The following is a 25,566-nucleotide window of genomic DNA, read 5'->3' as shown; positions in this document are numbered from 1 at the left end:
TGTGGTGATATCTGCAGTTTTAACGTAAAACATTGCCAAAAGAGGAAAACTTAAATATTTAAGCTATAAAATTCCTTGATTTTCTATGCCATAAAATATTATTTTGACTGCCGCTCAACATATATGTGAAAAATAGCGAAATTGAACATCTGAGAGGCAGGATTTGCCCCAATGTGGACGAAATGCCAATACTCAGGAGTATAATTTTGAGATTCAAAAATCTGGCGGCCATCTTGGAATTTGACGCCATCTTGATCCAATGAGGTTGAATGTTTTTGTTTTAATCATCTTAGCCCTTATCATGTTATGAATCATCCATTGAAAAAAAAAATCAGATTCTTTCATTCTTGTCTTATATCAGCTATTCAATTGATTGTTCTTTCAATCAATGGTTTTGAACCAAATAAATAAAAGAATGAATGCTTTTCCTGAACTTGCAGATATGCCGAAGAATCCAGAATGATACCAAATATGCATTGAGAAAGAAATTTTTTTCGGATTTCCATATAAAGTAGGCCAAAATCATATGGATGGGTCGAAAATTAGTGCTTTTCCCCTACCGAAATTGAGATTGGGTTCTGGCTTCTAACTATTCAGGTTCAAGTCAATGGTACCAAAACCAATCGAGGATGGTTTAAGTAATTTCACTCATATTTTTCTAATTCTTACATACCAAAGGTCTAAAATATTTTGCTTGGTGGAAAATTTTCCTTCTTTGAGAAAAGACATTTGACCTTTTGTCCTTTCTTTTTTGTTCTTCGATCGCCTTTAGACCTTCCGTCCCTTATACATTTTGTCATTCTATGTTTTGCAATAGATTCCAATTAGGAGCTGCAAAATTACCCTTAAAGAATCAAACGCTATTTTTTTCAAAATCAAACCAATCCATCCAACCTAATACGCTTTTGGTTAATCAGTTCAAACCTCATTGTTCGGGTATAGGTTTACCTCACTAAATCAATCCCAATAATCGGCTGTGGTCGTAAGTGTCAGAAGCATATGTATATTGACATAAATTCTCCTTCTAAAAATCTATCAAATTTATTGCTATACATAGGAATTGGGTAGTCTTGTCTTCGATGAAGAGAGCCCCGCCTGATGGTTTTATTGTGTTTCAGTTTTTATTACAATACTCAACGATGTTTCGCTATGTGAAAATAAATATCTTAAAGCTATAGTCGTCGGATTAGTCAGCGATGCTTTCAACCGAAGAGGTTTGAATTTGGATTTCTGATTCCGCATGAGTGTGTCCCCGAGCAAAGATAACATCCTCTCTTTGAACTGTTTGATTAGTTGCATTTGGAACGCTCGTTATGGCTAAGCTTGAGCAGCGCTGTCTGCAGTTCTGATCGACACTGATGAAGCTGTTCATCGATAGATGCTGGAATTTGAACTGTAGATGGGGCAGACGTCGTTGGCACCTTGGTTGTTGGAGTTGTGGTTGCAGTGGTGGAGGTCCTAGTTGTCGTAGGAGTTGTCACTGTTGAAGTTGCTGGAGGGATCGTTTCTGTTGTTTCCGGTATCGATTTCCTTGACACAGAGACTTGGGTTCGAGTGGTTGCAGGACTCTCAGTAACAAGTCTGATTTTTGACTCCTGACCACTAACGGTTGTGAGAGATATCGAATTAACATCGAAGGATCTGGTAGATGTAGATTTGGTTGATTCCTCTACGTTGTTTGATCTCGTTCGTTCTGGAGGGCCATATTCAGTGTGAGGTTTCGGAACAGGAAGATAGGATGTGCCTGGGAAGGTGGATGCTCGTGGATCTGTTTCTCTGGCCGAAGATGCTGAAGTTAGTTTCTCCTGTCGCGAGGAAGCATCTACATATTCCGGTTCAGGGGTGCCGTATTCCAAGTAGATCGAAGGTTGCCTAATATCGAATTCGTTGGATTTGAATGGATTGTTCAAGCTGGAATCGCTGCAAGTGTTAGAATACTGTTCTAGCAACCGTAAACAGGACTCGTTTTTCGGTTTCTGAACGTACGCATACAATCCAGAGGCATCGTACGGCGGATTACGGAAGGGTTCGTGACCACCCTCGTAGTTTCCGTATCCGCCGTCGTAAGGAATGTGCACATGGATGTAGCGACCTCGATCGCCATCGTCGTAGTGAACGTAGCGATAGCGATCCAAATCTTCTACATAGTCACCTGGAAGAACATCAAAACATATTAGGAAACGATTGTCATTAGGACGGGTGATTTATGATTTCCCATGTGTCCAAGTGTGTTCTAATTTAAATGCATTAGTTAAGATTTTTGGTTCTACCCTTAGCCGCAATTATATGCATATATTAGGTATCGATATCGACACAGCCAGATTTATGGCCTGCGTAGAACACCTTTAAATATTATTCTAATAATTTGATTAAAAGAAACATAATATTAAACTTGTGTTATAAATAACCTCATCTCAAGAAAACTCTGATTTTATACCTACGGAGCGCCAATCGGTGTGCGGGTGATTCGGCCAATTGTGGTGCATTATGTGTGTACCAGTAGTGTGCAAACTTAAACTATCGGTCAGAGAAACCTTACCTCCATTTGTGTGCACGTATTTGCCGTGGTTTCCGTTGCCATACTTTTTCTTGTCATATTTGCCGTCGTGCGCTGCCCGGGCCAGTGTTTCTACTAAAATGTCCAACGTGAATAATGCGATCTGAAAAAATAAGGCGTTAATGTGTTGATTTATTCATTTTGAGATTTGATTTGGGTCTACGGACGGTAAACATGTTATGATAAATAATTGAAAAGTGTAGCTCAGTGAATTTCATCATTTTTTTATCATGCATCTTTTCTTGAAATAATCTGAACGCGTTTTTTTCTCCTGGCTGAAAGAACTGCGCAGTAACAATTCCAAATAATGATGATAGTTTTACAACTAATGTCTACATAAGGGATGGAACACAAATTATGTCACGCTTAATTTTACCTGCACCCTCTTTTGTTACGTTTTTTGTATGAATTCTCCGCAATTTATGTAAGGCTTGTCACGCCTGGCTTGACCCCCTCCCCGTTCCTCGGAGCGTGACGTAATTTGTGCATGACCCTTTAAAACTCATTTTTCTTTTGAATTTGGATAAGTTTCGATTGTTGATTCTTTGATTTTAAAGATATGTATCCCTTTTTTCCTTGACGCACCGACGCTATCCCCATATTAAATTTTTCGACCTCTTTATTGTTTCTACTCAATTTATCGAAAAAATAATATATGGGCTATACAAAGCCATGTACTTGGCATTTCTTTTGAAAAAAAAACTATATAAATCGTTTTGATTGTCTCCAAAATTCTGGAAATACATGTTTTTTAAAGAATTTAAAATCATTTCGTTGGTACTAGAAACAAGAATGCTAAATACTAAAAAAAAAAGGTAGCGCCGATTTGCTTCAATCTTTTACAAAAGTCTCTTTTGGTCTCTAATGGAAAGCGAATAGCCGAGCATGAAAGAGAACATGTAGATTACGAAACGGACCCCAAAGAATTTCGGAATACCTCCAGAACCATATGGCACACGATCATAGTCGACATAAATTTCAAAAAGAGATGAGTTTTTTGAGAACTATTGGAAAAACGGTGCAAAATTATCTGAAAACGAAAATGGATCACTTTGGCGATCAAACCCTAATATCTCGCACTTTGATGCTAAATTCATGTTGGGCTTATTGAATTGATTCGTAAATTGAGTCAGTTTCTCAAACGTAGAAGTTTAGTTCGTAAAACGAAGTTTTGCCTTTTGGAATCTACATATGAAACAATAATTTTTATTTTTTCGAGAAATTTTGCATCTTTACACACTTAAATTATTTTACGGGTTTTTGTGAAATCTCAACAGCTGAACAGTTCAGTAAAATAAATTAACGGAGTACGGTAAGTTTTTACAGTATTCGGTAAAAATTCAGATGTTGAGATTACGGTGAAATCCACCGATTTTCGGAAACATGAGCTTAGTGTATAGCATTTTATTGATTTATTTGATTCTTAATCAGGATCCTAGGAGTTTGGGCATATACATGAACAAATGGAGATTGATCCGTTATTTAAAAGTTGAAGAATATCTCACTGGACCCAAGAAGATTGTTGTATTTTGAAGAACCGTTTATATTGTCAAGATCTCCGTTTTAGTAACTAAGTGAGTACAACAAATGTTCTAGCTCATCCAAAATCTTCCTAGAACAAATTCTCTTCATTCATTTGTGTCATAAGCAATGTTTTGGTGTTTTTTTATAACAAACCCCCCAATAATTCATATAAGCAAACAGAGCATTGTATGGATAAATACCGATGATCTTGGTTCTCTAAGGACTCAATGAAATGCAGGTCTTAGCATCTACAAGCGTAAGCAGTTGTATATTGATGGTTTTTGAGATTATGGCACAGACTCTTAAGCCTTCTTATAACTAAACTGAGTATTACATTGATTTAAACGGATGTACTTGGTCCCATGAGGACTCCATGCAATGAGCCCTGAGGCGTAACCAGTTGTCTATTGATAGGTTTTGAATTTTAGAAAGACTTTTAGCCATTTACACAAGTATACATAGATTTGGGCACGCAGAGTCCTCACACTGATTAGATTTCCCAAATAGCGAGGAGACACCGCACATGTAGTTTTTGACTGCCCAAGATTCGCGGGAGTGCGGAGCAAAATGCTTGGAAGCAGCTACGGAGATCCAAACTCCGACAACATCGTGCGGAAAATGTGTCAACACGTAAGTACATAGCACGCGGTGAACAGAGCGATAACGCAAAACATGTCATCGCTGCAACAAATATAGCGAGAAGACCATAGAGCGTCGAGTCGCGTTCGGAGTAGGCTAGATCCTCCGTCGGGGACTAGGCCAATTAGTTCGAGCGTCACGTAGTATCGGTGATGGGAAGTCTGGCGCCTTCAAACCGGAAGTCATCCTCCAATCGGAATTGCAGGACCGAGCCGGAACTTGACTGACCAACATCGTGTCAGAGTAGGCTGGGTTCTCCACCGGAGACTAGCTGAGAAGATCGCGAAACAGCACCGGCAAATAGTCGTCGGGGCGTCTGCGAACCTGAAGTTTCCCTCCGCTGGAATCGACCTCGGTATCTACCCGGATAGTATCGATTCGGAAGCTGTCGGGAACTATTCTGAGCAGTCCGTAGCCAGTAAACCGGAAGCTATCCTCCAACCGGAATCGTTGGATTGACCTCAGCACTTTACCGTTCAGCAGCAGTGAAACGGGAACAAACGCGTAACGTTAACGGTTTTGGGAGACATTCCTCCGTCGCGAAGGAAACTATGCCGAGTAGCAATCGTGGGTCGTCAGGGCGCTAGTGAACTGGAAGCCACCCTCCAGCCGGAATCGCTGGACCGATTTCGACATCCAACTGGTCACACTTGGCGAGTTTCAGAAACAGTTGATTAGCAGCAGGCGCAGAAGTTGCGCAGGGCTCTGGCGAGATGCCAGCCCCAAATACGTGGCAGCAGAGCAACATAGCGTAGCAATCACAGAAATGGTAGTAGAAACATGGTCATGGCGTGAAGCCAGCCCCAAAAGCAGTATAAAAAGAGCAAGGGAAGTATAGGAGCACAACCCTAGAGCATAGCAGAAGATTACAACAACAACGCAGTGAATGTGGTATCCGTTCGCAAGAAGTGTTTTACTTAGGTCACAGCCAACGATGACAGCAGTAGAAGAACCAGTCGCAGTTGCAACAATAGCAGCAGGAGTGAGAACACTAACAGCTGTATCAGCAACTACAAAAGACACAGAATCCAGGGAGCAGTGGTTCGAATGTAGTTCCACAAAAACCGAAGGTAGTCGTGGTGAAGTGCCTTGCAGAGAAACTCCACAATTACGTAAACAATAAAAACAACGTCAACAAGGAGATAAAGCTCATGATCGTAAGGATCCAAAAGGCCCTCACATCGGCGGTGAATGAGTAAGATACGGCAGTGCACTATGTTTCAGGAATCAGTTTGAAACATTAGACGAAAATGGTCTTCAAAGTTGTTTGTATTAGTTAAGCCCTTTGTTTGGTGTTATTGAAAATTAGGGTGGACCACATTTTCATAGAAATTGTGTAACTTACTTTCTTATTTGTAGAAATTATATTATACATGCTTCAGCACAGTTGTAGACCATTCAATTTCAAGCAACTTGGCCGAAAAAAGTTTTTTTGTATCTCTTAAATTGACCGATTTAGAGCTATTTTCCTACGGTGACATAGGGTGGTCCGAACAAAACTGGATTTCTGGCTCTAGAGTTTTCAATTCAAATTTCTCATCAAAGTAGTCTATGAAACACTTTTCGAGCTTTAAAAAATGCGTAATTTGGTGAGTGAAGAAACTTGTTATCTCCTTCCGTTTGAGAGTTATTGTTGTTTTTCGTTCAAAAACATGCCTCCTTTGATTGAGAATATCTCTGATTGGGGCAAACATAAAAAATATCTTTTGACGGCTTTCGAGAGACAAAGTAAAATTGTATATTATATCAGAAAAGTACAGATGTGTTACTTTTGTAACTCTAATAAACGCTGGAAACAAAGCGGAATCGTGAAATGCTGAACAGAGCGTTTTGGCTGATGTCAGTGCAAGTCGCGAGTGCGTACAGAACGATATATTCAGATGCTGTATGCCTTATAGCCGGTATGATCCCTATTTGCATCATCTTGGCCAGAGATATCGAGTGCTACCAACAAAGATTTATCAGAAACGTACGGAAGATGGCCACAGTCGGATGTATGGCGATCCCAGGACCTGGGATCGAATCACATCTCTGAGATAGTCACTTATGGAAGTAAATCCGTTGGTCCCGAGATGCCCAGGGCTGAAATTTCGTTGATAAAGATGAAAAAAGGATCTATGGCAAGGTGGTAGCACGAGTAAGACTGCGCTAAGAAGGGAAGATGGACTCACCGGCTCATCCCAAATCTAACGACGTGGATTAATGAGAAGCAATGGAGAGGTGATCTGGTGAACCTGATACAGTTCCTATTAGGTCATGGATGTTTCAGAAAGTATTTCCATAGATTCGGGCACGCAGAGTCGCCACACCGTCCAAACATCGAGGAGACACTACAACATGTAGTTTTTGACTGTCCAAGATTCGCGGAAGTGCCAAACAAAATGCTCGGAAGCAGCGTCGGAGTAAACCCCGACAACATCGTGCAGAAAATGTGTCAACATGTAGGTACGCGACATGCGGTGAACATAGCGATAACGCAAAGTATATTTTTTGCGACAGAAATGGCAAGAAGACCAGAGGGCGTCAGGCCGCGATCGGAGTAGACTAGACCCTCCGTCGAGAACTAGGTCAAGTAGTTCGAGCCTCACGTAGTATCGGTGATGGGAAGTCGGGCGTCTACAAACCGGAAGTCTTCCTCTACCGGAATCGCTAGACTGACTTCGGCACCAAACCGACCAGCATTGAGTTAACGGTCGGGTTAGACAAGATCTATCGTCGGGGACTAGCTCAGTAGACCGTGAATAAGCAATGACAAATGATCGTCGTAGCGTCTGTGAACCGAAACTTTTTCCTTCGCCGGAATCGCAGGACCTACCTCGGAATCTGCCCGGTCAGCTTCAGAGCAGTCTAAGTCCACTGTCGGAGACTAGTTGAGTAGATCGCGAAGTAGCACCGACAAAAGGTTGTGAACCGGGAGTTTCCCTCCAAAGGAATCGCAGGACCGACCTCGGCATCTGCCCGGATAGCATCGATTTGGAAGATCTTCCGCCACCGGGGAAATCTTCGTCGGGGTGGGATGGACTCACTGTCGGGGACTACTCTGAGTAGTACATAGCGTATCACCGGCTTAAGTCGTCGGAGCGCGAGTTAACCGGAAGTCATCCTGCAACCGGAATCGCCGGACAAACTTCGGCGCTCCACCTGCCAGTATCGAAACATGAAGAAGCGTGTAGCCGGAGTAGGCTAATTCCACCGCCGAGGACTAGGCCGAGTAGCATCGATCGTCACCAAACAGATTTGGGTAGTCGGGGCGCCAATGGACCGGAAATCATGCTCCAACCGGAATTGCTGCACCGACTACGGCATCCAAATGGTCAACCAGGAGAGCTCGAACAGCAGCTGCGGAGAACGAGTCGTGTCGTAGGGCAACGAAATGCACATGAGCGTCCAGAAGTTCAACAGGGCTCTGATGCGTCGTCGCACAGAAAGCTGTCCAAAGCCCCGGCGGGATCTTTAACCGTCAATTGGGCAAAACAATTTTTTGCAGAGACACCGTAGAAATGCCGTACTGAACAGCGTTTTTGACGACATGTAGTTGCGTGATGTATTTCCGGGGGAGATCGAGGCACAGTAAGGAAAGGTAAGGAAAGTTTTTTAGTGGTTAAGCACACCTAACGTGAGTCCCACACCATGCCACCACACAACAGGCCAGGCTTTTGCAGCATTTTTGTACCCTACTATGAATAAAAAAATAGATCATTGAACAATAAGTTCTACAAGCGCATATAAATACCCACACACATTTGCACACATACTCATCCAAACATAAAAGCATATGCGAACAAACGATTTTTGCCGTCTGTTTTCGTTTTTTTTTTTTGTGCGTGAACCTACCTACAGACCTATTTATTATTTTATTTTTTATTTCATCGACTACTTATTCTTCAAACAACGTTTTCATGCCAAAAGTTAGTCACTATTATGTACTCTTCGAGGCAACAATAATTCAGAACATATTAATTTTCATTCGGTTTTTATCAACAGAAATCAAAATTATGACCAACCAAAAGACCTCTCTTCAAAAAAAATATGAATTTTGAAGTTTTCATATGTTTCATGTAAACTAAAATAATAAATTAGATCATTTATTCCATTTTATACAAATATTTTTTCTTAGCTGACTGGCTATTGGCACAGCGACTCAACACAAATTCTATTCTCTATTCTATGTCTCAAACCTTAACCCTTCCAATATAATACTAATCGATGTTGATAGCTATGTCTCTTACACTAGGGTGGTTCAGAATCCAAAACAAAATGAAAATCCTATCTCTCATATCTTTCTTACTACTCTAACGATGAAAATAATCTTCTGTGAATTTTTCAGCTTTTTTGGTGGCCCAAGGACGATATAGATGTAAATGGAAGTTAATATGGAGTAGAAAACCACTTTTTGAATTGTAATAAAGGAAATCGTTAAAGTAATAAATCCTTTTGTGCTAATTTTGTTTGTAAATTTTGCAGAAGTATACTGGACTTTAATCTCACATTGAGCTTAATAACAGTAAACTTATTGATTGATATCTCTTTCCCCATCCATCGGATATACAGTGGATCCACAATTAAGAATCGTCCACAATTTATGAATCAGCTGACTTTAAATGACAAAATAACAACAAAAATCAACTCAAAACATCACGTAAACAATTTTACTCAAAATAAATTATAAGCGAAAATGTTTCCGTGATGTTTTGTGCTATTTTTTACTGTTATTTTGTCCTTTAAAGGCAGCTGATTCATAAATTGTGGGTGATTCTTAATTGTGGATTCACTGTAATATCTCTCTTCAGAAAACTTAGGCTTCGTGGCCTTGCGGTTAGCAGCGTCAGTCGTCTAGGCGTATTGTGCCACGGGGTGTGGGTTCGATTCCCGCTCCAGCTGGTGAAAACTTTTCGTCAAACGAAAAATTCATCGGGCTGGGCTACTGGGTGTTTCGAGTTGTCCGTTGTCTAATGTTAGTGATCGTTCAGTCTGTGCAACCTATGTGCCGAAGACGGTGTAAATTGCCTTCTTTTTATTGATTATGATTCAAAGAAAGGGTTTTCACTTTTAGGTATTAAGTTTGTACTTACATAACAGTATTGACCTGTTTAGAACATTTTTCAAAGTTTCTCCACAGCAATTTCCATATAAACCTACATCGTCTTTGGGTCGCCTTCAAATCCCCACCGAAAAAGCTGAAAATTTCACTGAATACTACTTCTATCATAAGGATAGTAAGGAGGATATGGGAAGTTGCATTATAAAACTTTTTAATATTGAACAGCCCTATTCTACACATGTCGGTTAAACTTCCCGAGTAGAACATTCGGTCAAAAACTTCATACTTCGCTTCACAATCATCACAAACTATTATTTTTCTGCTACACATAATTTGCCTTCATCGATATTAAATTCTTGGTTGTGTGATTCACATGTTTGATATTTCATACTGATAGCATTTCCTAACTTAATGTGTCCACTTATACCGTCACTTGAGATTAGTTGAAAGTGGGTACATTTCTCATTTTTGCACACGCTATAGCTAAAGAGCACATCCAAGAACCAAGCTTCATTGCAATTAGTTACGCGGAGTACTAGCTCTTCCCAGCTCCTGCACCACGGTTCACCACCATTACAACCGTATCTCACAAGGCCGTGCATCGTCTCCTCTACGCCCATTTGCATTCTAAGCTGTCCATAATTCGCATCACTCGTAAAATAAATCATTCGGGATTCTTTCTCCACCCGTGCGGGATTCTTCATTGTTCTGAACACTTTTATTCTCAGCAACTGGTGGGACTTCTCACTGATTAGCTAACTGACACCCGGGACGCCTACCACATGAGATGCGTCCAACTAATCCATCTGGAATGTCCCCTAAGCCATCCCGAGTGTCAACACTAACTCACTTGGCAATGAACGCACACCTCTGGCATTCGGGATCTGCCGCAGATGACAACGACCATGTGGCTTAGGGCAGACATAAACTTGCTGGAGTTATTAGATTTGACTCACCAAAGGTGTTGCTACCGCGAATTTCATCGTGCTGCTAATTCTGAGATCCCTGTCTGCTGTAGTCTACTTGCTAGTTACTCCGCGGCCCTGTCGAGGACGTTTGCTCCTTAGTACTTCTGAATTCTGTAGTAATTTCAATCGAACTAAACTGAGTTTGTCGCAAATATCTCGTTAAATAGTACTGCTGCTGTCGTTGCGTTGCGTGTACGTGAATTGGCGCTGTCTAGTCCTCCGCTGGCTGTCAACGTCACACTCGTCATCGAATTATTCTTCGTTGGAGATCCCGAGCAGCTTCCCTAGAAGCAGCAGAGTAAAAGCACATCATCGACGACGATGGTCAATCGATAATTGTAGCTCAAAATGTACATTAAAAATTTATTTTACGATGGGAGATTCACTTTGTTTGTTCACCGGGGAGGACACCAGCGGACATTCCCCGATGTCGTTCACGCTTGACCGAAGCAAGGGGGCGGGGGATCGGAAACGGTACATAAATTGGTGCGATAGGGACTCGCTTTTTCGACATTATGTTCGGAACTCTTCTTAACCCAGACACAGGGCGTAAGTAGAGAGGGGCAGGTGCGTTTGTTTTAAACTTTCATATACTGTTTTGACTCAAATTTCGAAAAGAGTTATATTGCGAACACTCGATTTTGTTTTTTTTTTCCGTCAGGGCATGGTTGTATTGGCAGTACTTGCAGGTACAGGTGTGCTATAATTTAAGCGTTTACGGTGCGTCAACCAAGATCCAGCGGCAGAGGATTAGCTCGGTCAAGATTGGCCTCTTATAACATTGTTTAAGTCGGCTAGGAGAAGCAATTTACTTAGACTACTTCTGCTACATATGCCCCTCCACGAAGATATACCGTAAGATGGTTCTGGGAGAAAAAAGACAGATGTAATGGATAATGTCTGTGAATTATGCACACGCACAGAACATGGGCTGTTCTTAGTGGGTCGTTGGTGGCGCAGCATCCCTACACTCCCTGAATTTCCTTCTCAGGGGTCTGAATGCAGATTTCCCCTTAAAAAATGCTTTTTCCATGGAGCAGTTTCCAATTATCTGTAGAGCATTTTAATTTTCTATTGGTGCATTAAATAGGTTGCCGTAAACAAGCATCATTTTTTTGAGCTACTGATGAATAACGTCTCAGAAACTGTTTGCTCCCTGATGCATATCCTGACTTCGTCCATGTCCATAGGGGTCATGCACAAATTACGTCACGCTCCAAGGGGGGGGGGGGGTCGAGCCAAGCGTGACAAGCCTTACAAAATTTTCGGAGGACTCATACAAAAAGTGTGACAAAGGGGGGGGGGAGGGGGTCGAACAAGTTGAAATTTAGCGTGGCATAATTTGTGTACCATCCCATACAGCGCACCGTTCAAAAATCGTATCGCTTGCTATCATATCAGGCCATTTTTGGACCCTTAATCGCACGAGATTATCGCTTTTGACCAAATTGGCGCTCGTCAAGTTTCATTTTAACCGAGAGTCGCTTAACCTCCGCAAGGCCATTCAAGGCAGTTAGCAATTTTTTGACGGCCGTGGTTTGGGAGAAGGCTTCAACTTTTTATCGCTTGATCGGGGCAAGAGGGTGGATCTTGAACCGGTCGTGTTGCACTCAGCTGGAAATCAATTAAGCCGGTAGCGTAGCATCAAATTCTCGATGGTGATTAATCCGGCGTATGGGAAATGAATAAATTTTCACCCAGCGACAAGAAAGTGACGTGTGTTATGATGGCAACTTGCGCTTTATCGGTGATAATTTGCATCGGGCAGGGTGGAGATTCTCAGACGGTGGGCAAGTGAGACGTGATTGTATTTTATGGACTTGTGAACGGCGACGCAAAATTTGTCCGATGAGTAAATTCTTCAGGAGATAACTTTTTCCGCAGATGAATGAAACTTTACGAGCCATTTTAGTAGCCACTTAGCGATGACCACCAAATAAATTCTTAAGATGTAGTGGGCGTGAGGTTGACCTCAGCAAAATTTATTTCCGTAGATGAACGGTATGCAGTTGGCGTCAAAGGGGTGCAAGTGACTTAATCTGTCTTTATAAAAAATTAATACGAAATATTTCGGCTTTTATTTTTTAATTTGGAAAACAACAATCACAACCAATCAACGTTCAGTTTTCGGTTGTACATTATTAGATCAAAAGGTCAATCGAAATAAGCCCAATTACAAACTTTTTTATGAATCACGCTAACGTGGGCTTGTGTACCGATAGACCTTATCAAGTAAATATTCAAAACGCAACATATATAAGCTAAGTTGATCTTTGTGAATCGTTTGTAATTCAGGCAAATTTGCATGATGTTGTAGTTTAAGGACAACTGTATATTATGTTTGAAATACCAGAAGTTATGCAATAATTACATATAGCGTAGCATGTACATTTAGCAGCAATGCTCTCTTTCAGGACCAGGATATTTTTCAATCCTGGTTAATCGTTTGAAATGATATTCTTAGCCCAAGAGCGCATCTTGTGTACAATTTTTAACCTTTAATTTATTATGTGCTCTATGAGAACTTCCACCGAGCCTCCCTTCTCAATTGCCAATTTTTGTATGTGTATATCGTGTGGCAAGCATGAAGATACTGTTCGCTCGGGGAAGTCAACAAAATTTAAAACATGAAAAGATCGAAAAGACTCGTATCCACGCCCCTCAACTTTGTCTTGCTAAACAACTGCGAGCTAGTAGGACTTTTAACACCTTCACAGACATTCACACCACAGACCATGGCCAGGCCGTTAAAGTCCGCAGGTAGTTGAATTTCTTATAGCTTGCCTGCACAATTTAAAGAATTTGTATTAACCTTCCTTAGTCCCTAACAAAAAGTTACAAATTGTGACTTAGGGTCGTTTTAGACCCGAAAATTCAAACAGCTCGCAAAAATAAGTGTGTTGACCGACTTTAGTTCTGTTCGGCTTAAGGTGAAGATGAATCGAAGCCAAACTTGTAATTTTCAAGAGCACGAATCTGAAGAACCAGACACCCATTTGAGCTGAAAACTTAATCGATTGGTCACCACCAGCTAGTGACCAATCGATTAAGTTTTCAGCTTAAACGAATGTTCGGTTCTCCAGATCCGTGCTCTTGAACATTTGAGGTTTGGCTTCCATTCATCTTCACCTTAAATGAAGGGCACACATGTATAGTATCAGAAACCCACCGGAGATCCGGATTTGGTCACTGTGGTCACCGGGAACCTGCTACATCTGAAAAACCTGACCCTTTGACGACCTGTAGTTTCGTAACTAGACAAGTAATCTGAACCGTCCTCATATTGTTGAGTAGGTATTCACGTGGACTGTGAATAGAGATTCTCAAATCACTTAGTTATTCATACCCGGTTCCGGAAACCCGGAACATCCGAAAAGTAAGTTTCCATCGCAGTTCTGTATATGTAATTCACATCGGTACTATTCGGTTAATGATTATTTTGACATAATATTTTTCTGTAATAAAGAACCAATTACCGGCGCACATTCCCTGAAAAAATCGGTCCAGTATGCGGAACCGGTTCCTAGAGTCCCGGAATGTGGCCAATCCGAACAATTCGATGAAATTACCCAGATTTATACCCCAAAACCAAATAAATTGTGTCCAATTCTTTACGATTTTTTATGTTCGGATGTATTTTGCCAAAAGAATGAATGGATGGTTATTCTGGTCCTTTTGGAGCACCGTATGGCCACCAGGAAACCCGTAATATGGGACCACAAAGTTTTAGCACCAAAATTAGGCGTGCAACGGCTCAATCTTCATGATGTTTAATACCTGTGACCCTGCTGGTTCAATTATTGATGAATGACCACTTTGGTTCTTCTGGCCCACCGAAATAATCCAGGATGACCACCGGAGATGCCCGTATTGTGTGACATTTCACAATTTGTAACTTTTTTTTATGGAAGCTCCCCTAGGGGTCATTGAAAACTTTTGTTTCCACAAAAAATTCCAAAGTGATAACAAAGTTTATTTGACAGCTGCTACGGAACGAAACGATGTGTGTATATGAACTCATAACATACCGTTTCATGCGAGGAAACTCACCGATCAAACGATTTCACCCACCATGTAGTGCGGATGTGATGCATTGTGTGTAAAAAAACCACTTTGTTCGTAAATTGTTATGTTACTTATGGTTATCTGAGATGTGCATATTATTGTTGAAAATTGCATTAGCAGATTGTTGCTAGTTGTTATAGTTTCATCTAGTAGCATAGCTAGAAGGAGCGGTGGATGCGGCCCGCACCAAGACTCGGGTTCTTAGGGGCCCCGAAATCATGATGAAAATCTCTCATAGCAGTAGAAATTATTTTTTTTTACAAACTAAAACGCATACAAGTAGGAAAGATCATGTTTGTAGAGGATCTGGATTGGCGTCTTTAGCATCTAGTATATTGATAAAGGTAGCGTTTATTAGGGCATTATGAAACAATACTTTTTAACAGAACATCATGATCATTCAATTTAAAAATATATGATTCAGTTAATCATAGAATATCCGGGGTGCCTGAGGAAGACAACAACTAGTTTGGAAACCTTTCATTAAGAGCCGTATTCTGAACCAAGCCGGTCTCAAAGCCTTTTAAAACAAATGTTAGTACACAATGTATATGAAATTGTGAATAATATACATATACAATGCATATGTACTGTATAAAATATCTTGAAAAGCACCACAGCATATTTCGATACGGTGAATAAAGGTCTCTAAGTCTCTCTTATGCACATAACGGTATCTTAAAGCACTTTTTTCGTTATTCGCATTGCAATGTATCATGATGTAAATTTTTGAGGCTTCAGATATCACTACTTCTACTATTCCACTGGTTTGCAATTTATTTATGGGAATTCTTTTAGTGGTTCATCTAAGAATACAAACTGAATCCTCCAAGATCCCTCCAACAGTTGTTAAGAAGATTCCCGTCTCAGGAATTCGTCTTGAGAATCTTGAAATAAATTCTTAAATAAAACCCTTCTTTGTGGTTTTTTCGGTCAAATGTCGTGAAAACGGGATAGTTATTTAAATTCTAACGTTTCGGCTCGTGATTGGAGTCTGTAGCCTTGAGGTTACGCTTTCGCTTCATAAGCGGAAGGTCATGGGTTCGATTCCCAGCCCCTCCACAAAAAAAAAAAACCCGTCCAGCCACCAGATGCTTTGGGGAGCGCATCCATCCTCCGTCAGTATCAGATGGTGACTGAGACAAACTGACCCTCTTCGCAGGCAGCTAGCCTCACGTAGGCAGCTAGCCTCACGCAGGCAGCTACAGATCAACTGAGTCCGGCACAGTAGTGGCCACGAGCACGGAGTGCCTATAAAAAAAAAAAAAAAAAAAAAAAACTATCTACGACTACTTACTTATTTGGCTTTACATCAATCATCTTGATAAAGCCACGCCAACAATATTTCGCCAACTCGCTCGGTTCATGGCCGCTTCTCTCCATCCTCGACTGTGACCCACGCTCTCCAGGTCCTGGTGCACCTGGTCAATCCACCTAGCTCACTGCGCCCCACGCTTTCTTGTTCCGACCGAATTCGTAGCGAACACCATATTTACATGGTTGTTGTCCGGCATTCTTGCAACATGCCCTGCCCAGCGTATCCTTCCAGCTTTAGTTACCTTCACGATACTGGGTTCGCCGTAGAGTTGAGCGAGCTCGTGGTTGATCCTTCGCCGCCACACGCCTTTCAACTGCAGGACTACCGGCCTTATGAGCGTTTTGTACACCGTGCATTTGGTGCGGGGGTGAATCTTTCTTGACCGCAGTTTCTTCTGGGGCCCATAGTAGGCACGACTTCCGCTGATGATGCGCCTTCCTTGCCAGCGGCCTTGTTGTTCTTGAGCTGTTGAATGGCATCCTTAACTTCCCCATAGTGGGAGCTGGTTGGTTTCCACTGTCCGCTGTGCTGGCGTAGCCATCGCCTTAGTTGTCCTGACCTTCTGTGCCTGTGTTATCTTCGCAATTCAGGTGTTCATTGTAGTGCTGCTTCCACCTTTCGATCACCTCACTTCCGTCCATCAAGATGCTTCCATTCTTATCCCGGCACATTTCAGCTCGCGGCACGAAGACTTTCCGGGATGTGTTGAGCTTCTGATAGAACTTCCGCGTTTCTTGAGAACGGTACAGCAACTCCATCTCTTGGCATTCCACCTCTTCCAGGCGGCGCTTTTTGTCCCGGAATAGGCGGGTTGTCTGTTTCCGCTTCAGTCTGTATCGTTCCACGTTTTATCGCGTACCATGCTGCAGCATTGACTTCCTCAGCCGAGTGGTTAGCGTCCGCGACTACAAAGCAAAGTCATGCTGAAGGTTGGTCCAGGATCTTTTCGTAATGGAAATTTCCTTGACTTCCCTGAGCATAGAGTATCATCGTACCTACCACACGATATACGAATGCGAAAATGACAACTTTGGCAAAGAAAGCTCTCAGGTCATAAGGGGTCATGCTCCAAGGGGGGGGGGGAGTGGGTCAAGCCAAGCGTGACAAGCCATACAAAAAATTCGGAGGACTCATACAAAAAACGTGACAAAGGGGGGGGAGGGGGTCATAAAAGTTGGAATTTAGCGTGACATAATTTGTGTACCATCCCTAACTGTGGAAGTGCTTATAAGAACACTAAACTCCCAGTGAGGACGTAACGCCAAGAAGAAGAAGATTCATATATGTGAAAATTTTTTAGAATTTTTGAAGTCCTCCAACAGCCTTATTTTTAATGAATATCTTTTATAAGTCATAAGGTTACACCCTACATTTAGAAATAATATAAGACTTTGTCCTTATGGCAGTCCCAATTTGCTAAAATATTTTGTCATAATATTTCTCCCGGAAGCCAAGGAATCAAACATGGAATCAATTGGGTGAATCTTAATTAAAACTTAGAAAACGCTCTGAAAGAGATGTCTGAAGTATTCCAAGACCAATTTTTAAACAAATTCCTCGAGAAACCCTCAAAACAATCTCTGATTTTTAATTATAAATTATAGGAACCCTTGCTCAACACAAATTCCCATCTTGCTAACAGTTTTGGAAGAATCCAATAGTCTAATGGGTAGAGAAAACTGGAGAAGTACAATCTAGGTGGTGATTGGAACTACCAGTACAAATAAGTGAGTTTTGATTCGTTATTCCGAATTTTCAACTGGCCAAAACCATGCAGAACCATGAGGAGGGAAAGGGTTCTAAAAACCATAAAAGAAATGATCACATGGTTTATGGACGACCCGAAGTAATATACTTAAATTCAAATATTGCTAAATTAAATAAAGAAGTGGGATCCTATTTTGGACCAGTTCATTTTTTAATGCCAAAAAACGGAATCCTACTGAAAATATAAAACTGATTCATAGCAGAATTTCACATTGATTTTTCATAAGGGTTTCCATACATTTATCTATTTCTTTTCATCCTTCTCTTTCCTTCTATATAAAACAGATTCACTTTTCCTAACATATTATCATGCTAAAGAGTCACTATATCTTGTTCCGAAGAAAAAAATATTACAGATTTCTTTAGTTTGGCGAAGTTTTTAGTGAAAGAGTGGATCGATTGAGAGAAATTGCTCATGGCAGTTAAGACCATATGTAGGAACAGTGCAGAATTATTACTGCTCTTAAAACGGTTTTCAGAGCCTTTCGAAAAGTGAGCTACTTAGTTAAAGGACGATAAATAGCTGTTGCCAGCAGGTTGTGATGGATCAAGTAGATTTATTCCCAGTTTCATTCAATTTGTCACGATTATCATTGATAATGCGACATAGTACCTTAAACATTACCTGGGGTGCCCGTCACTAACTGAAGAGTAAGCTTTTATAATGCTTCTCAATGATTACGTTATCCACTACAACCAGTGGGCACAATACGCTTAGAGCTAAAGCTCAATCATGCAGCTTCCATCCCAAGCTTTTTCGAACCGGTTATGACTAAACAATCGATTGGATGTGATACTCGCATCAATAAGACAGCTTTTTCGCGAAGCTTGTAAACTGTTATAATTCATCATTAAACTTATTCAAGCTTCTGGTAGCTGCGATCAGTGTGAAATGCAAATGTTACTGCTTCGGTTGACTAGCCAGGTACTGAAGTAGCTTTTCGATTGCGGGGGGAGTCTTAGGGATATGATCGCCTTGCGGCACGAACCCATTGCTATCCGCAACGTAATCCACCCGGTAGACTTGTCCGTCATCGCCCACGTATTGATAGAAGCCAGTCGATCTCAGCCCTTCACCACCATCAGCAGTTGTTTCGATGCGTCCCGATTCCTCTGCATTGATGCCGTTTTCCGTTTCAAAACTGAGGAATATGGTAAACATTAGCACATGCTTTCTTAAAAAGTGAACATCGTCTTACAGATAATTATATCCATCAGGACGCATCCGATTGTCCAGATGGATGATTTTCCACCCGTCACCAGATGGACCTGATGCCACTTGCACTGTAGGCCGACGAGGTGAGGTAGGAGCTGAAGTGGTAGGCACCAGGACAGGAACCGGTGCCGGAGCAGGAGCGGCAGGTACGACTTGGCCATCTCCAGTGCCATCCCGATCACCACCTCCATTAGATCCGAAGCCATCTCCGAATCCACCAAGATTTCCTGCTCCGGATCCAGAAGGACCTCCTATGTGACTGTACTTGCCACGATCGCCATCGCCAGTATGCTGGTACTTAACATCTACGTGGACGTATCGTCCATCATTTCCACCGTAGTATCGACCGTCATTACGAGCACGATAGCGACCATCATTTCCGCCAGTATAACGACCATCGTTTGCCCCACGGTTTCGACTAAACGGATCAAATGGACGATATGTTCTGTATACAGGTCTTCTCGTAGTCGTCGTGGGAGGTCTGTATCGACCATCGTTCTGACAACTCACAAAGAATAGAGCATTTGTCAACACCACAAGTACCTAAAAAACAATCAAATAAGTAAAACGATTGTAACTACCCACTCGTGAACTCACCAAAACCAGCTTCATCCTGAACGGTCACTGAGTGCCCGTTTAGCGCGTTAGGATTTCAATTAAGCTCACTTCTAATCACTAGTTGAAGCGATAGTAATTTCCAAGGGGTATTGTGATTTCCTCTTATATACCCGTGTCGATCCATCCCGTAAGGTTGATCAATTAAGTAGACGCGAGGACGGGGATGCGACTTTCTTCACCGGCAAACGCCTACAGTTCAGGCAGTGCAGATTCACTTTTACGCTGACAAATCAATTCCACGACAATTTGTAACCCGCGCCAGGGAGTGTCAATTCAGTTGAGCGAAATATGATTTGAATGGGCACAATTATTGTGGGATGTTTAGTGCTGCTGGAAAACGAGCTTTGGAGAAGTTAGCTGAAAGTTGACCGAACGGAAGAAAGTGTTCAAATCGGGTACAAAAAGAGATATATTGTAACATACATATAGGAACATGTCCATTGTAGGTAAATTAAATTTTCGCTTCCGAAATTAAATTTGTTTTATTTTGCGTATTTTCATAAAATATAGACAAAAAATTTACATGCTTAACAGAGCTTATTATATAAGCCTTCTTGTTCCGACCAGATTCAAAGCGAACACCAGCTTTACAGGATTGTTGTCCGGCATTCTTGCAACATGCCCTGCCCAGCGTGTCCTTCCAGCTTTAGCCACCTTCAGGATACTGGGTTCGCCGTAGAGTTGGGCGAGCTCGTGGGTCATTCTTCGCCGCCACACGCCGTTTTCCTGCACGCCGCCGAAGATTGTCCTTAACACTCGACGTTCGAAAACCCCAAGAGCTTGCAAGTCCTCCTCGAGCATAGCCCGTAGATGACTACCGGTCTTATGAGCGTTTTGTACATCGTGCATTTGGTGCGGTGGTGAATCTTTCTTTACCGCAGTTTCTTCTGGAGCCCATAGTAGGTACGACTTCCACTGATGTTGTGCCTTCGTATCTCTCGTTAGCAAGGAACAGAGGTAGATGAACTCGTCCACCTCGAAGGTATCCCCGTCTATCATGACACTGCTCCCTAGACGGGCCATGTCGCGCTCAGTTCCGCCAACCAGCATGTACCTTGTTTTCGACTCATTCACCATTAGCCCGACTCTTGTTGCTTTGCGTTTCAGGCGGGTGAACAAATCTGCCACCGTTTCAATTTTTCTCCCAATAATATACATGTTGTCCGCGAAGCAAACAAATTGTCAGGATCCCGTGAAAATCGTGTCTCGACTGTTAAGTCCGGCTCTCCACATGACAACTTCAAGCGCAATATTGAACAACTGGCACGAAAGTCCATCACCTTATTGTAGTCCCCGCCGAGACTCGAAGACTCTCCTTCAAACCCTCCTGGCACTCCTCATCGAACCAATCGTTTTTTGATCTCCGTTCCACACATCCGACAATGCAACTTTTCAGTCCGAAGAAATTAAAGTTCATCCAAGAACTAGTTGTAATGAATGACAGCGAGTAAACTTATAGAACTTTACAAACAAGTACAATGCAATATCCGTAAGGTACATATTTTAGGCTATTTGAGGTTAAGTACGGGTATTCTTATCTAAATACAAGCGTACCCAGTTATATTACCAAGGTTAACAAACAGCATTTATACCCATACATGCTCCTAAAAAAATTTCTGTTTTCAGTTCAAAGATTTTCTTAATCTGTGTTTATTGTATGGAAAATGGGCAAGATTTTTGGAGCCTTTTGAAAAGATCCGGATTACTCAAAAGCATGAGTGATCTACGATTTTTGTTTTTCGATTGTCAATTGATTTAATCAGCACGAATCAGACAAAAACTGATCCAGAAAAAATATGAACCGAATCGTTTCTCTATTCTCTTTTGTTCATGTCTCGGCTTCATCATAAAGCTTGACTTGATTTGCGCGCCACGACACACATGCAAACACAGTTTACTATGTTATTTGCCCCATTCCCGTTTTGTAAACAGGCAGGTTCGAGCAGAGCAAATCTGCCGAGTACCTCTATCGTCAGTTAGGAAAAGAATGCACGAAGAATGAGAGAGCGAAAAATACGACGCATGTCGCGCTACAGGGAGTGAACCGCTCTTCGTTCTGTTAGCTCGGCTTAGTTCGCTCTTGTTTAGCAAGACACTGAGCCACTAAACCGTTCAAAAGATCCAGTTTACTAAAATGAGTGATTCGGATCCGATCCTTTCACTAAAATGAGCCGTTTTGCCCATCTCTAATCTTGTGGCAGGAACGCTATGTCCAGGGAAGTCAATTAAAGTTCCATTACTAAAAGGAAGGAAGGCCCCATATCTACTAGAGTAATGAGTGAACTTTCCTTTAGTTAATATATATCATGTTTTGTGTCCAAAGACCATGTAGAAATATTCTATAACTCCTTCAATTATCATTGACAATCGTTTGGCTCTAAACTTGTTAAATTATGTTTGTATGAGTTTTCGTGAGCATGAAACAAAACCATTTATTCGGGAGATAATTGGTTGCACTTTACTTATATTAGAAGGATTCTACTCAAATGAGCCTTTGGATGTCCGTAGGCAATTGTTTGATTTGAAACCATATACATTATGTCGGTTTGAGCCTGCTTGAGTATGCATCTTTTCAAAAACTTAAGCAAGATTATTGGTTCCAGCTGTGGATCCAAAGTCCTGTTCTCTACAGAATTCCTCATCTAAATTAAAACAATAATACAAACGATAATCGAAGATCCGAACTCAAGATCATGCAACTTTTCCACTATTCTACCAGCCCTTCTAACAATTGCTTCACCAATGCGCCATTGCCTAGTAATTAAAACTTGTTGTTTACCTACTACTTTTGAAAGAAGTTTGAAACATATCATTGAAATATACGTTTTGAGAGAAGTTGTAAGAGTTTATTTGAATAGTTACTGAAGACATCTGGAGAAACTTGACTTAATTGCTCTTTGCAAAGAATTCATTACAAATTTCAATGTTTCGAATTTTCAAACCATCAATAAGGAAGGCTAAACGAACGCTGCGTAGCTCCATATGATACGTTCTTTTAATCAATATTACTTTAATTGAATTTTGTTAATTGAAATAACGTTAATTGATATTCCAGTGTTATTATTTTCAGTTGTAATTTTTGAAAAGAATAATAGGATAGTATAGAGTTCACGTTCAACATTTCCATTTATCAAGTATGAAATTGCGATGAAGACATAGTTAAGATCTCTAGATTTTCAACATTCCCAATTTTCAACATTTCATTATGGATTGTTTCAAACCACAATTCGTTGTTGAAGAAAGGCTTATTCTCCTACTCCAGCTTTTTCATTGGTTTAAGAATACAAAATTTTCAATTTATCAATCGATTTAGTACTAAGCTTAACATTTCAATTACACCACTTTCATTCTCGATCACGTCTAGTCTACGCCTACCGAGGAGGGAAAGATTTGCATGCTAATTTACCGGTTGGCACCAAATGTGAGCTGCAAGTCTATCGGAACATAAAGTGAGATGATATATTATCGAATCAATTTTCACGCCGGGCTGCAGATGCGTTTGAAAAATCTAGAAAGGTTTAGTTTCTGTTGTGATAAAGTTGAGCGCAGATGTGTATTTTTCGTATCGTTTTTTTTTTGCTTTGGATAGTGTAAATAGCATTTGATATGCAATACAGCTTAATCAACATAACGGTTTTGCGTGTTTCAAGGATTAAATGATGTATCTCTAAGTGAATTTTGGGTGGTTGAATATCATGTCACAATTTTGTAGCCAAAATTTTATGAAACACAGGTTCCATCGATGTTTGTTTTAAATTTGATATATGATTCATCAAACGTTCTAATGATCTTAGGCACCATGCATCCATGAGATTTCTTACGCGCCATATTATTGTTAAAATTCATGCAAAAATATAACCAAGGGAGGAAGGGGTTGAAAACCGCCTAAATTGTCTTGCGTAAATAATGTATAGAAGATATAGTTCAAGTGAACTGCTTAAAAAAAATCAAAATTTAAGTTTATTTTTATGCACATATTTTTCATTCAGGTGATGTTTATCCCGTTCACCTTAGACGCGCATTCAATATACAAAATAAGGAAAAACATCACCATGTTTATTTAAATATTATTGAAAGTTATATTTTAAGTTTTATCGATTTTACTAAAGTGATAACGTCAGCTAGCAAATAATTTATTAAATATAATATTCAATAAAATTGGAGCTTTATTCCTTTGTTTGTTCCACATTCAACTTTGTTGTCTTAATAGTACGACATTGTGATATTCAGCTTATCTTCATTTTCGTCAATCAGTGCTGTCAGGTTTATTGGTGTATCTATCGACTACCGGGTATGGAACCTGAAGTTACTTCATCTTTGCAACAGTGTTGATAGACTCACACTCAAATCTCAAATTAGAGATCTGTTTCGCAAATCTCACGTTTGAAATTTTGATGTAAAATCACTCAATCAACTCAAACAGTAAACAATGATTCAGTCGCAAAACCCATCAAAAACTCGTCAAACCTGAATGTTGTGGTTTACGTTAGAAAAGATTACTATAATGTTACCTAACTAACAAGAAATTATTGCCGTGTGTGAGTAAACTGTGGAAATATGAGAAAATGAGTCAAAAAGGTGAGCCAACTCATCCATGATTTTTTGACTGCTGAGTTGCTTGATTGACCACTCACGCATGAAAAATCTCAAGCGTGAGAAATTGAGTTTTTTACAACACTGCTTTGCAACACACATTCAACTAAGCAAATAAATGCATCCATTTTTGAGTCATGAGCGTTTAGTATTTTTGTACCACACTGGCCTTAAAAATATCTGGAAAGCTTGGAAAAATATCATTATGTAGTTTTGAGATTTCTTTGATACTTTTAGTATAGTACCTTGATATCTGACGTTGTATAGCCCATGTCTTCTGTTGGCGGTTAAAGATATTTTATATGAGTGTCAACCTTTCAATAAACATCGGAATATCTTAAAAACCAGATGACCAAACACAAATTCCAAAACATTTTTTTTTTCAAATATTTTCAAATCTGATGGATTAGCACCCCACCAAGTACGGAGAAAATTGATTCGTTTCGAACATGTTTTTTGAATTTGTTCAATTTGAAAGTTTCAATTTAATTTAGAATCAAACCATATGCCAAGGTATATAAATTCATCAACTTGTTCCTACGGGGCCCAGATAGCCGTAGCGGTAAACGCGCAGCTATTCAGCAAGACCAAGCTGAGGGTCGTGGGTTCGAATCCCACCGGTCGAGGATCTTTTCGGGTTGGAAATTTTCTCGACTTCCCAGGGCATAGAGTATCTTCGTACCTGCCACACGATATACGCATGCAAAAATGGTCATTGGCATAGTAAGCTCTCAGTTAATAAATGTGGAAGTGCTCATAAGAACACTAAGCTGAGAAGCAGGCTCTGTCCCAGTGGGGACGTAACGCCAGAACAGAAGAAGAACTTGTTCAATTTCGATTACATTAAGATATAAATTAATGGAAATGTTCGAATGTTTTCTCGAAAAGGTTATATATTTAGATTTTGAACAGAAAACGAAAATCCGTTCTCGTGAGCCCATGAATCAATATTATTCAAGGCACATTGCATAAAATGACTAATGACTTCTCTACTTTTGCCGCTGATAGAAATAACATTATCATCATTGAAGCAAATAACAGCCTTCTTCTTCTTCTGGCGTTACGTCCCCACTGGGACAGAGCCTGCTTCTCAACTTAGTGTTCTTATGAGCACTTCCACAGTTATTAACTGAGAGCTTACTATGCCAATGACCATTATTGCCATAACAGCCATTAGGAATTATTGATGTCTTATCGTTGGTAAACAAATTATATAAAAAAGGACTTAAACATGATTCTTGTGGAATCTTAATAACATGA

General features: G+C 40.6%; 2 protein-coding genes across 3 annotated transcripts; both read right to left on the bottom strand.

Annotated features, from left to right (window-relative positions):
* Positions 1–1,075: 1,075 nt before the first annotated feature.
* Positions 1,076–10,876, bottom strand: LOC5577595 (putative protein TPRXL). 2 transcript variants are annotated; one of them, XM_021846543.1, is made up of 4 exons: positions 10,718–10,876; positions 2,540–2,660; positions 1,987–2,152; positions 1,076–1,920 (listed from the first exon to the last, which is right to left on the bottom strand). In XM_021846543.1, the coding sequence occupies exons 1-4, from the start codon at positions 10,742–10,744 to the stop codon at positions 1,290–1,292; spliced, it is 945 nt and encodes a 314-aa protein (XP_021702235.1). In that variant the 5' UTR covers positions 10,745–10,876; the 3' UTR covers positions 1,076–1,289. The 2 variants fall into 2 exon arrangements, with proteins under 2 accessions (XP_021702235.1, XP_001656590.2); XM_001656540.2 differs by having other exon boundaries at positions 1,076–2,152.
* A 7,818-nt stretch (positions 10,877–18,694) lies between these two features.
* Positions 18,695–19,809, bottom strand: LOC5577601 (larval cuticle protein LCP-30). Its single transcript, XM_011494688.2, has 3 exons — positions 19,693–19,809; positions 19,079–19,638; positions 18,695–19,021 (listed from the first exon to the last, which is right to left on the bottom strand). Exons 1-3 carry the CDS (start codon positions 19,705–19,707, stop codon positions 18,781–18,783), a joined length of 816 nt encoding a protein of 271 aa, XP_011492990.2. The 5' UTR covers positions 19,708–19,809; the 3' UTR covers positions 18,695–18,780.
* Positions 19,810–25,566: the final 5,757 nt, after the last annotated feature.

Source organism: Aedes aegypti, chromosome 2 (genome assembly GCF_002204515.2).
Source record: "Aedes aegypti strain LVP_AGWG chromosome 2, AaegL5.0 Primary Assembly, whole genome shotgun sequence".
Lineage (NCBI taxonomy): Eukaryota > Metazoa > Arthropoda > Insecta > Diptera > Culicidae > Aedes > Aedes aegypti.
The sequence above is the reverse complement of the archived record's forward strand: the minus strand, read 5'-3'. Positions and strand labels throughout refer to the sequence as shown.